Source organism: Halichoerus grypus, chromosome 15 (genome assembly GCF_964656455.1).
Source record: "Halichoerus grypus chromosome 15, mHalGry1.hap1.1, whole genome shotgun sequence".
Lineage (NCBI taxonomy): Eukaryota > Metazoa > Chordata > Mammalia > Carnivora > Phocidae > Halichoerus > Halichoerus grypus.
In genome coordinates, this window is record NC_135726.1 from 17,607,364 (window position 1) to 17,620,556 (window position 13,193).

At 38.7% G+C, this 13,193-nt stretch overlaps 1 protein-coding gene across 5 annotated transcripts in view; it reads right to left on the reverse strand.

The window, feature by feature from the left end:
- Positions 1–13,193, reverse strand: part of NFATC3 (nuclear factor of activated T cells 3) — a 116,437-nt gene that overhangs the window by 27,953 nt on the left and 75,291 nt on the right. For 4 of the 5 annotated variants that reach the window (XM_036114968.2, XM_036114969.2, XM_078062571.1 and 1 more), the window contains 2 exons: positions 9,382–9,437; positions 8,222–8,348 (listed from right to left, as the gene is read on the reverse strand). The exons of the other annotated variant lie outside the window; for it this stretch is intronic. In XM_036114968.2, the coding sequence (XP_035970861.1) occupies positions 8,222–8,348; positions 9,382–9,437 (183 nt within the window). The remainder of the gene's footprint in view (positions 1–8,221; positions 8,349–9,381; positions 9,438–13,193) is intronic. 5 annotated transcript variants of the gene reach the window in all.

Here is a 13,193-nt window from a genome sequence, read left to right on the forward strand (position 1 = left end):
TTACAGAACAGTGTGTTACATATCACAAATCTTGTAAAATAACGTGTGTATATAGACATATGCAGATACATGTGCATGTTTTTGCTTATATATCTCCAGAAAGATGTCATGAAACTGGTAACTACTGGGTTTAGCACTGGGAATGGAAACTAGGTAACTAGGGGATAAGAGCAAGAGCCAGATTTACTTTTTACTATGTAAGTTTTGTGTCTTTTGAATGTTTTCTACCAGGTATATACATCACCTATTCAAAATAAATGATTTTTTTAAAACCCCCAAAGCTCTATGGCCTAATAAAAGCCTTAAATTTGAGGGGCGCCTGGGTGGCTCAGTTGGTTAAGCGGCTGCCTTCGGCTCAGGTCATGATCTCAGGGTCTTGAGATTGAGCCCCACATCAGGCTCCCTGCTCAGTGGGAAGTCTGCTTCTCCTTCTCCCTCTGCTGCTCCCTGATTGTGCTCTCTTGTTCGCACTCTCTCAAATAAATAAATAAAATCTTAAAAAAAAAAAGCCTTGAATTTGAGATCTCTGATCTGAAACCTACTGGTCACCTGGTTTTGCATGTTGCATCATACACCACGGATCTAATCTAATTTAATATTCATAGAGCTTCTAGTTTACAATGGTCTTCACGTGTACCTCATCTGATCCTCAACCAACATCAGATAAATATTACAAGAGGAATAATGAGGGATCAAAAAAAGTACTGGAATGCACAAAAAACTTGATAGAGCTAACAAAAACACATTCAACAAAGTTGCAGGACACAAAATCAACATGTAGAAACCAGTTGTATTTCTATAAACAAGCAATAAACAATCTGAAAAGGAAATTAAGAAAATTTCCTAAGTCAATCAGAGAAAGATAATTATATGATCTCACTCATATGTGGAATTTAAGAAACAAAACAGAGGATCATAGGGGAAGAGAGGAAAAAATAAAACAAGATGAAATCAGAGCAGGAAACAAACCATAAGAGTCTCTTAATCATAGGAAACAAACTGAGGGTTGCTGGAAAGGAGGGGGGTGGGGGTATGGGGTAACTGGGTGATGGACATTAAGGAGGACACGTGATGTAATGAGCACTAGGTATTATATAAGACTGATGAATGACTGACCTCTACCTCTGAAACCAATACTATATTATATGTTAATTGAATTTAAATTAAAACAATAAAAAATAACTTAGTCTGCCAAAAAAATAAAACAATTTCATTTATAATAGCATCAAAAAATAAATCTGTTCCCTAAAGAACAAATTTGGCCAAGGTAGGCAAGACTTACAAACTGAAAAGCACAAAACACTGCTAAAGAAATGAAAGAAGATCTAAATACATGGGAAGATATCCCAGGTTCATGGATTGGATGACTTAATTAACTGTTAAGAACACAACACTTCCCCAAACAATTTTCAGATTCAACCCCAAAATCCCAGCAATGTTTTTTTGCAGAAATAGACCCATCCTAAAATTTATATAGAATCCCAAGGGACCCCAAATACTCAAAACAATCTTGAAAAAGTACAAAGACAGAGGACTTGCACTTTGTAATTTCAAAACTTACTACAAAACTACAGCAATTAAAACCATGTGATACTGGCCTAAGGACAGACATACAGACCAACGGAATAGAGAGACCAAAAACAAACCCTCTAATATATAGTCAATTGCTCTTCAAACAAGGGTGCCAAGACCATTCATCGGGGGAAAGAACAGTCTCTTCAACAAACAGTACTGAGACAACTGGATATCACATTCAAAATAATGAAGATGGAACCTTATCTGAAAATCATATACAAAAATTAACTCAAGTGGATCAAAGACCTAAACATAAGAGCAAAACTACAAAACTCTTAGAAGAGAACAAAGGGCATCCAAAGAGTAGAAGCTCTCTGGATCCCTCTTCCAGTATAACCAGAGTACCCAAGCTAGATTTCATCCTTTTTATATATTGGCTTTTTACCTAAGATTTTATTTGAAAAGTAAAACAATTTAACCTGAAAACCATTGCTTTAGACTTATATCCTTTTTTTTAAAAAAGATTTTTATTTATTTATTTGAGACAGAGAGAGAACGAGCAGGGGTGGAAGAGCAGATGGAGAGGGAGAAGCAAACACCCGCTGAGCAGGGAGCCTGACACGGGGCTCCATCCCAGGACCCTGAGATCATGACCCAAGTCAAAGGCAGATGCTTAACCGATTGAGCCCCTCTTCTTTTTTTTTTTTTAAGACTTATATCCTCATTTTATATAGATTAATCAGTGGGTAAAGTCTGTGGCAGAACTGAAACCGGATCTCCTGACTGTTAGGCAGGCTTTCTCTCCCAGCTGGAGAATGGAGAACCATAATCCAAAAGTCTGTCCAGTGAACTACTTAGAGCATAGAATATACTTTCCCATAGATAAAATAATTATACATGAAAGTTTGGCTCTAATGTTGTCTCCCCAAACCCCACTATTCCAAAGCCAGAGCTCAGATGGTACCTCCAGTACAAAATACTATTGCTAGGCTTCAGAGGGAGGTATAGTCCCCCAAAAGCTTCAGGGATACTGGGATGGAAGAGAGGGCTCCCACATCCGAAGTTCTGAAGCTAGAGGCTGGGCAGAAATTCAGGCAGCACCACTAGGGAAGGGCTCTGTGATAAGGGTAATTTGTAAATCATACACATATACCGGGAATGGTCTTCAATTCATAAAGTAAACTGACTATGGGACAAACTACGCTAAATACAATCTCCAATTCTAAAAAAAAGTTATTACACCTGAAACTAACATATCATTGTATGTCAACTATACTTCACTAATAAAAATTAAAACAAAACAAAAAACTCAAAACAGCCATTTGCAACTGATTATTCTCTCATTGGATATTGATATTGGTCAGGTTCCTATTGCTAGGGGGTTGTCAAAAAGGTAACTAATCAAAAACAAGCAACTTATGAATATCTAAAATTTTTATTTTTTAATTTTTTAAAAAAGATTTTATTTTCTATCTCTATTTGAGATAGAGAGAGCACAATGTGGCAGGGAGGGGCAGAGGGAGAGGAAGAAGCAGGCTCCCTGCTCAGCAGGGAGCCCAAAACAGGGTTCAATCCCGCTTTATCCCAGGACCCTGGGATCATGACCTGAGCCAAAGGCAGACACTTAACCGACTGAGCCACCCAGGCGCCGCTGAATATCTAAAAATTTTTATAAGCAAAACTTAAAAAAGAACTGTCACAACAAATAAAAGGTGAAAATCTTTAATATGGGCGCCTGGGTGGCTCAGTTGGTTGGGCGACTGCCTTCGGCTCGGGTCATGATCCTGGAGTCCCTGGATCGAGTCCCGCATCGGGCTCCCTGCTCGGCGGGGAGTCTGCTTCTCCCTCTGACCCTCCCCCCTCTCATGTACTCGCTCTCTCTCATTCTCTCTCTCTCAAATAAATAAATAAAATCTTTAAAAAAAAAAAAAAAGAAAATCTTTAATATAAATAATTCATACAAATTAAGACAAACATAACTCTAATATAAGTATCACACACTAGAATACTAGAAGCTATTGAAATTCTGTAACACTTTATCTGCTCAAGAAGAAAAATAAAAATGCTGAGGCCACAAAATTAGTATACTATATATATTTTGGTCTCATTTTTATTTTAAAATGTTGCGCTATAAATGGATCAAAAGGATCCAGAAGGATAGAATGACAGTTTCAGAGCAGAAGACAATTAGGGTGTTTGAAAATATTTTTTCAACTTGCCTTTTTTTCCCCTTTTCTTCCCTTAAAGATTTTATTTATTTGAGAGAGAGAACACGCGTGAGCAGGGGAGGTGCAGAGGGAGAGGGACAAGCAGATTCTGTGCTGAGTGCAGAAGTGATGCAGGTCTTGATCCCAGGACCCTGAGATCATGACCTGAGCGGAAACCAAGAGTCAGATGCCTAACCAAATGAGGCACCCAGGCGCCCCTCAACTTGTCTTTTTTAAAAAATAAATTCGCAGTAATGTATTTGCTTTTATAAAAATTTTATTCAAAATTTCATTTTAGAAAAAAATGAAAAAAGCCAAATGCTACAGAGAAAAGACAGTAATCAACCACAACAAGGACTGCCCACTTTAAAAAAAAAAGATTTTATTTATTTATTTGAGAGAGAGAGAGACAGACAGCACAAGTGGGGGGAGGGGCAGAGGGGGAGAAGGGGAGGGGGAGGGAGAGAATCTATAGCTGACTCCACAGCGATCACAGAGTCTGATTCGGGCTCAATCCCACAATCCTGAGATCATGACCTGACCCAAAACCATGAGAGGGACACTTAACTGACTAGCCACCCAGGCGCCCCCAAACACTTCTTGAACCTATTCTTCTGTGTGTGCCACCTGATTTGTATATTGTCAGTCATAAGGCCAGTGAAGACAGTTGGCAGTCCAATCCAGTATTCTTTCTGCACTCTGGGGCTCCACTGATTTCCATTCTCATATATAATGCCCTCCAGGGTTTTGTCTAGGGTCCTCCCAACTCCTGAGATGATAACGTAAAGGCATTTTATATTATCTCTTTGCCTGTTCAATTACTACTGCTATGATGGTAACAATGAAAACTTCTAATCTGCTGACCCTCTTCTGTTGTTTTTTTATTTTTAAACACTCCCAGAAGTCCTCTCTCCCTTCTTATTCAGGTTAGATTCTACAGTCTCCCATCTTCACAGCATTTGATAACATTCTTGGACTGTATGTCTTTATCACCCTGGAGGAACCCTACTATCTGTTATTTTACCACCTACCCTAAAGAATCTGAGTGCTGTTTAAGAAAGTTACACAGCAGGGCGAATTAGTATTTATAAATTCATGAATATCAACATCAAAGGTGCCCTTTCATCATACCTAGAATCCTATTATGTTTCTGTGGTAACTTACTCTCCCCTTTCTTTACAACAACTATTTCAAACTTGTCCACATTCTTCAAACTGCCAAATCACCCACACTCCCCTCTGCTTCCAACAGAAGATTCCATCTTATTCCTTAAAGAAAAAAAGTTGATGCTATCATATGGAAACTCCCTAAACTCTTCATTACTAAATGTACAAACCTGCCTAATATACATCCATCTTGTTCATCCTTACCTTCCCCTTCCTGTTCCTTCTCCCACCTAAGGCCCATTCCAACTTCTATATTTTAAATTTTAATCCTTCCCACCTTTTTCAGAAACCTGATATTCTTTATTTTCATTAATGCGGTCTCCTCTATTCTGAATCACCTTTTTAACTTTTTTGGGCCTCTGCCATATAAATCTCACTTTCCACAATAATTTGAGGGAAGACTAAATTGGTCATTGACACCTTATAAGAAGAAGAAATACGGGGAAAATGATTTTTATTTTAAACTTTCTTTTAGTTGAATATATTTGACACATAACATTGTGAAAAATTTAAGGTGTATAACAAGTTAATCTGATACATGCATATATTACAGGGAAAAGGATTTTTAAAGTAGGCTCCATGCCCAACGTGAGGACAGAACTCACAATCCCAAGATCAAGAGTTGCAGCTCTACTGACTGAGCCAGCCAGGCGCCCTGAAAGTGGTTTTTGAAATACAAATTTGATCATGTCACCTCTCTGTTAAAGCTCATTTCTTACAACTTTTTTTTTAAAGAGAGGATAGAAGGGGGGAGAGGGAGAGAAAGAATCTTAAGCAGGCTCCACACCCAACGTTGAGCCCAATGCAGGGTTTGATCTCAAAACCCCGAGATCATGACCTGAGCCAAAATCCAAGAGTCGGACGCTTAACTGACTGAGCCACCAAGGCACCCCTTTTTTTTTTAAGATTTTATCTATCTGTCTATCTATCTATCTATCTATCTATCTGACAAGGAATAAGAAAACAGGGGGAAGAGCAGAAAGAGAAGGACAAGCAGATTCCACACTGAGCACAGAGTCCGAAGCAGGGCTCAATCCCATGACCCTGAGATCATGACCTGAGCCGAAATCAAGAGTCAGACACTTAACCAACTGAAGCTCTTTTAACACTGCATTATCCAACCAACCATAAGACCTTTGCATATGCTGCTGTCTTTATCTGGAATGTTCTCCCTCACTTTATCTAAGACAGTTATTAACGGTATAGACTCTACAGCCAGACTGCCTGGATTCAAATCTCACCTCTGCCAGTTATTAGCTGTGTGACCTGGTTCACTCATTTGCAAAATGGAGAGAGCAGTATTACCTATTTTACAGGATTATGAGAGGATAAATTAGTTATTTTGTATAAACTGCTTAGAATAGCACCTGGCACACACTAAATGCTCTATATGTCTGCTAAATCAATGAACAAAATGGAGATGTACTCTAGCATAACAGGTGCCCAGACTCTGGAACCAGATTGCCTATGCATGATGTTTGGCTCTAAGATTTAAGTGCTGTGAGACCCTGGGCATATTACGTAGCTACTCAGTTTCTTCATCTGTAAAACAAGATAATAACCTATCTCATAGGTCTATTATGAGGATCAAAAGAATAAATACAGAAAGGGCTTAGAACACCATATGCATGCATGTATGTATGTACGTATACACACACACACACAATAGATATATATACATGTCCACAAACTATTATTATTTTCCAGTTATCAACTCAAGTATTACTTTCCCATAAAAGTGTTTCTCAACCAGTTAGCCTAGGCAAGGGTCCCTCTGTTATCTTCACCTATAGCATTGTGTCTCTCTCCTTCAGAGTCCTTACTGCAGTTTCTAATTACAAATTTGTAACTAATTTATTTAGTGATTCATTAGCTTCTGTTTGTCCCACTAGATTATAAGTTCCATGATAAAGGAACTGAGATAGGTTTCACCCACTTGGTAAGCACCCTCAAATACCTACTGAATTAATATTGAAATGGCTAACCAAAATTTTTCAGAATGTTTGTATTCTATTTGAAAATGATCTGAAATATTTTATTACCAAGTAATGTATTAACGTGATCAAGTAATATTAATTTTCAGATTCGGGAATAAAAATGGCCTTTAGAGGCTAAAATTGGAAATATAGTCAGGCTTTAAAGAATATGAATGACAAATGAATGATCATTAATAACCAGTACCCTTTCAAATTTAAGTGTTTATTTTTTTCATTTACTATAAACCATTTAAAAGTTTTTGCAAGAGGCAGGGCCTGGGTGGCTTAGTCAATTGGGCATTCAACTCTTGATTTTGGTTCAAGTCATGACCTCAGGGTTGTAGGATCGAGCCCTGTGTCAAACTCTGAGCTCAGTGGGGAGTCTGCCTGAGATTCTCTCTCTCTAAAATAAATGAATAAATCTTAAAGAAAAATAAAAGTTTTTGCAAGAATAAGTTTTGAAGAGTAAAGTTCACTACGATTTTTTATTATCATATGCTCTGGTGACTAATAACAGTGCCTAAAACAAGACAGGGCCTCTATAAAGATTTGTTCTCTAAGTATGTAAACATCAGCATGGTTACTGTATCTAATATTTATGTGTCACAACCAAACCTGGAAAGTTACAGCATTTGAACTACTGCAGAAAGCAGTATGGAAGCTTTGTTAGGGTGCATCTATACAACCAGAAACTCTGGCAACAACTTTATACCCCCCACAGCCCATAGTATGCTACAGTCACTACTTGCCAAATGAAAATCTAATGGGAGATTTTTCATCTGATTGGAAATGTTTGAGATGAACACACTACCTTTTTGCAGTGCTAAGGACGCAAGGGGAAGTCACACATATTCACAAACAACTGCTCTTACTGTACTGCTGGTGATTTCCGGTAGCTACTGAAAAACAGACTTAAAATCTACATTCAATCTTCTGATTTCCTTATAATCAGTAACTATAAAATAACAACTAATATCACATCTAATATTTATTTATTTTTTAAAGATTATTTATTTGACAGAGAGAGAGACACAGCGAGAGAGGGAACACAAGCAGGGGGAGTGGGAGAGGGAGAAGTAGGCTCTCCACTGAGCAGGGAGCCTGATGCGGGGCTCGATCCCAGGACCCTGGGATCATGACCTGAGCCGAAGGCAGACGCTTAACGACTGAGCCACCCAGGTGCCCCAACATCACATCTAATATTTAAAGTCAACACAAACTTGACAGATTGGCATATGTTGGGATTTTTATTGATTATAAGCACTCTACCTTAAACATTCCCATATAGGTTTCACTGAATAACTTTTTATTCATTATGAAAGCAAGCTCTATAGTAAACCATCACAACTTCCCATACCTGGTGTGTAAGTAAAACGTTGAGACTGGCTTTTTTTCCTCTTGCCATTGCAAAGATAAAAGTGCACCTGCACTGCAGCTGTAACTGCTGGGTTATGATATGGAGGAACTTCAAGGACAATGTGAGCCTAAGGAGCATGGAAAGCAAGATTGTGTTACACTCAGAACTAAAAATGAAATGCACCTGCTAAACTCAGCACAACTCATGAGTCTTAACTACCCAGTCTCTCCCATCATAGATCATTATGCACATCAACTGGTCATGTAAGTCATCTGGAGATTTACTCTATGAAACCCTAGTCTCAACAGAGATAAACTCTTTAAAGTAAACCACTAATGGAGAAATTACCTTTTAGTCATCCAACTGGGTTTCTAGTTGTAGCAGAAATAAAAACAGTCTTATATACTATGTAGTGAGATACTCTGCACTACTGAATATTACATGTTACTACTGATCTTAAGTGGAAGTCTGTTCTGCTTTTCAATCAGGTTTAATATTTCTTTATAGTTTATAGTTTAGATTTCTTCTTTTTAATAGTTTAGATTTCTTAAGTTTCATATTCAAAATGTTCTAAACTGGCAATATACAAAATCTGTCCCCACATAAAAAATAATTTTACACAAGCAGAATGAAAACTGTTAGCCCCAAACCAATTGCAACCCTTAATCGAATTTCTCCAGGTCTCTGGAGAGCACTGTGCAGTGTTATTCTCTACCCCACAGAAGATTCTGTCACCATTCCAACCAGGATGAAGGGACCACAGCATTCAGTGGTGAATCCTGAAGGTTTAATGCTGAAAAGACGCAAATATCATGCTAAATACACAAACCCATGAGGGCTTGTTCTCCCCATTATTTTTTGCCCATTATATGTTCTTTACTGAATTTATTTGATTTTTTTCACTGAATTCAGAGAAATAAATTAATGATAACATCAGTAAGAACCTTCTAATAAAAGGGAAAGACACCAATTGTTTATCTATCCTAAATTTAATTTTAGTGTCAGGAAAGTACCTATCTCATGTCCAAACTTCTAAAAATTCGAATTTACTTTTCTTTCACTCAATAGATAAAAGACTCATCTGTAATATAAAGTAGCGTTATCCCATTTTCTTATCATGCTTCTTAAGTATGTCAAAAGAAATAAAGTACATTTCTTACCCCTTGACATTTTTCCCTGATTATTTTCCCTTCTACCTCCCACTGAGGTCGTCCATCTATTGAAAGAAACAATTTACAGTTAAAAGTAATTCAAGTCAGAAAGTATATAAACAAAATCTAATGCATTTAGTATCACAAGCTTATTGGCAAAGGGATTCTTTTTCTCACTGACTTCCATTATGAAAATAAAATACGTACCCATGAGAAAAAACGGGGAGAAAGATCTTGGGCTATCTGAGTTAGCAGGCCCCACAGTTTACTCTATCAAGTGATGTTTGAAAAATCCTCTGAGAGCACCTCCACCAAGGGGTAGCCAATTTCTGCTTGTATACCTTAGGTAATGGGAAACTCACTCCCTCACCAAGTAACCCATTTTATCTCTGGACAGTCATTGCTGCTGGAAAGCTCTTCATGATAGATGAAATCTGCCTCCTTATAATATCCCATCACTGGTTTAAGAACTACTCCTTGCAGCCCACCTGTCCAAAAAATCTTGAGTGGTTCTCTACAAGACAGTATTCCAAATGTTTAAAAACAGCTATGTTTGCATGTGTCTCCTCTTCTGTTGGCTAGCAACCCCAGTTCTGCATCTAACTCCTACACAGTATTTTAGCCTTCCTGCCCGCTCTTCTTTAAACATTCCTCCAGTGTGACCATCCCCCTCCAAATGTACCGAGCCCAGAACTGAGTAACCCAAGTGGGAAATGACCCAGCATGGTAGAGAATGACTAGGCTCTCGCCACCTTATGTGAAGGTGCTGCGTCTGTTACAAGTTTTCTGGGGCAACTGCACCACACTGACTTACACTTAGTGTGCAGTCAGCAAGTTTCCCTCAGTCCACTACATTTCCTACCATCAAGTTCAAACTCCTACTTACGTGTTTTTCCCCTGCAACCCTTATTAGGTTAATTTCTCCCTACTACACTTAGATTGCTTGGCTTGCCAAGATCTTTTTATTTATTTTTTTCCCAAAACTTTATTTATTTTTTTAAAGATTTTATTTATTTGACAGAGAGAGACACGGCAAGAGAGGGAACACAAGCAGGGGGAGTGGGAGAGGGAGAAGCAGGCTTCCCGCTGAGCAGGGAGCCCAATGCGGGGCTGGATCCCAGGACCCTGGGATCATGACCGGAGCCGAAGGCAGACACTTAACCGACTGAGCCACCCAGGCGCACCGCCAAGATCTTTTTAGACACTGATGGTCTCTGAATATATTTGCTAGGCTTTCCAGATTTGTGTCATCGAAAGATCTGGCCAGCACATTTTCTGTCTCTTCATCTCAAGTGAATTGTTCCCCTGGGGAGAACCCCAACTGCTACTAAAGCTCTCACTCCTGTCTGACGTGCAGTCTAAAGCATTCTTTTTTAAGTCACGGGCATTTGCCCATTGACTAATCCATACAAGTATCTTCAGAGTTAGCATGACTTCTTCATCTGGTCTGTGAGGGTATCAGAAAAGGCTCAGGGGCACCTGGGTGGCTCAGTCGTTAAGCGTCTGCCTTCAGCTCAGGTCACGATCCCAGGGTCCTGGGATCGAGCCCCGCATCAGGCTCCCTGCTCAGCGGGAAGCCTGCTTCTCCATCTCCCACTCCCCCTACTTGTGTTCCTGTTCTCGCTATCACTCTGTCAAATAAATAAATTAAATCTTAAAAAAAAAAGAAAAGAAAAGGCTCAAACACCTTCTAAATTGTGACTATCATTTTCCAGTCCAGTAACTAGATAATGGCTACCCTTGTGCACAAGAGACACTACAGACAAATGCTATGCCTACACAGAAATACAGCTCAGTTCAACAATCATCTGCTGGGTCCTGACGTGACAGGCACTTTGGGTTACTGAGATAATGACGATAGGATACTCTTACCTTCAGCTGTGGATGAAAGACAAATACAAACAGTTCGTTACAATAAAATGTGGTGGTTACAGTAACCAGTAAAGGTGCACTCTGGATGTGCCAAGAGAACAGAGATCAGGGTCCTTACCCTAGCCTTGGTGTAAGGGTATGAGACAAGGAAGGTTTTTTCCTGCGTTCTTGAACTGAGGCTTAAAAATAAGGTAGAACTCAAGTGATGCGGGGGGGGGGGGGGGGGGGGAGGGGAGGTCTAGGCAGAAGAGAGGGCATGAGCAAAGCCTAGATGGCAAGAAACTACACGATACAGGGAACCATAAGCAGTTGTGTTGGTGGGATATAAAGTATGAGGCAGGGAGCAGTAAGAAATGAGGCTGGAAAGAAAGGCAATAGATTGTGACCTAAATGCCATGTGAAGGGGCCTAAAATATGAAGGGACTACTGATGGTGCTTTCAGAATGGAGTTACATATTCACAGCTGCAATTTCATCTGAAACCAGTAACTGCTACCATTTAACATGATTCAATTTAAAACAAAAGCACTCAAAAATAAAGTTCTGAGTTAAATGAATTCTATAATGAAACTGCCTTACATACATACATACATACATATTTATTATATTTAGGCACAAATGAATTTTTATAATGGAAAGGGGTAGCTCTGAGATACTATCTCTTCCTTATACTTATGTTTATTGTCTGCTTCCCCACTAGAAGGTAGACCGTCAAAGCAAGCAACCTGAAGATTTTATTCACTATTATATTCCCAATGCCTAGACTAGTGTCTGTCATGTAACAGTTGCTTCATAAATAATTAATGAATTAATAAATTGTGAAACAGAACGGATACTTCTTGAAGACAGGCAGGTATGGGTCAGGATCAAAGGAGCTAGAAGGAAGTGAATTTTAAAGGGAAACCACACATGGAAAAATACGGTTTCCGGCCTAAGAACAGGAAGACATAACATTATTAATCAAGTTAGGAGACTCACTGAGATGAACTGGTTTGTTAAGTCTGACATGTTTTTATATTTTAAGTATCAGTGGGCCATTTTTTCAATATTCGGTGGGTACTTTAAAGCACATGTGAGAAGTTTAAAAGAAATAATGTGGCTATAGATAGAGATATGATGGTTGATGAAATTTTCTAGAATGAAGGAATATAATGAAAAGAAAGCTGAACCAGAGAACCTTGGGAAACATCTATATTTAAGGGCCAGAAAAACTGATAAGGAAAGATGAGTGGGGATAGTTAAAAATGTGCCAAGAACCAGGTAAGTACAATCACAGAAAGGCCAAGAAAGAAAAGACTATCAAGGAGGAGAGTGGGTAGCTGACTGTCAAAGTTTTAGGTTATGTTTCTTTTTTTTTTTTTTTAAAGATTTTATTTATTTATTTAACAGAGAGAGAGATAGCGAGAGCAGGAACACAAGCAGAGGAGTGGGAGAGGGAGAAGCAGGCTTCCCGCGGAGCAGGGAGCCCGATGCGGGGCTCGATCCCAGGACCTGGGATCATGACCTGAGCCGAAGGCAGACGCTTAACGACTGAGCCACCCAGGCGCCCCTAGGTTATGTTTCAATACAGAAGATAGAAGAGTAAGTAGCAGATAAGGAAATGAAGGCAGATAACATTACTTTTTTGAGAGGTTGGATGATAAATGAAAGAAATAAAATGATAGCTTGTGAGGATGACAGAGTCAAGGGAAAGAGAACGGTTTAGTATGAAAAAATTTAAACTTATTTAAACTCCAAGAAAAAGTATTCAGTGGAAAAAGGTACTGAAATCGTAAGAGGCAGTGAAGATAATGTATAGCCTTTTTAAATAAGTTTTAAAAAGATGAAAGCATGAAAAATGAACGAGATTACCATTTAAATTAAGAAAAAGAAACATATTAAGCCCCCAAAAAATGAAAAGAAAAAAAATACAGAAACCAGGGAATACAGAAACTGAAAGGATCAATAAAA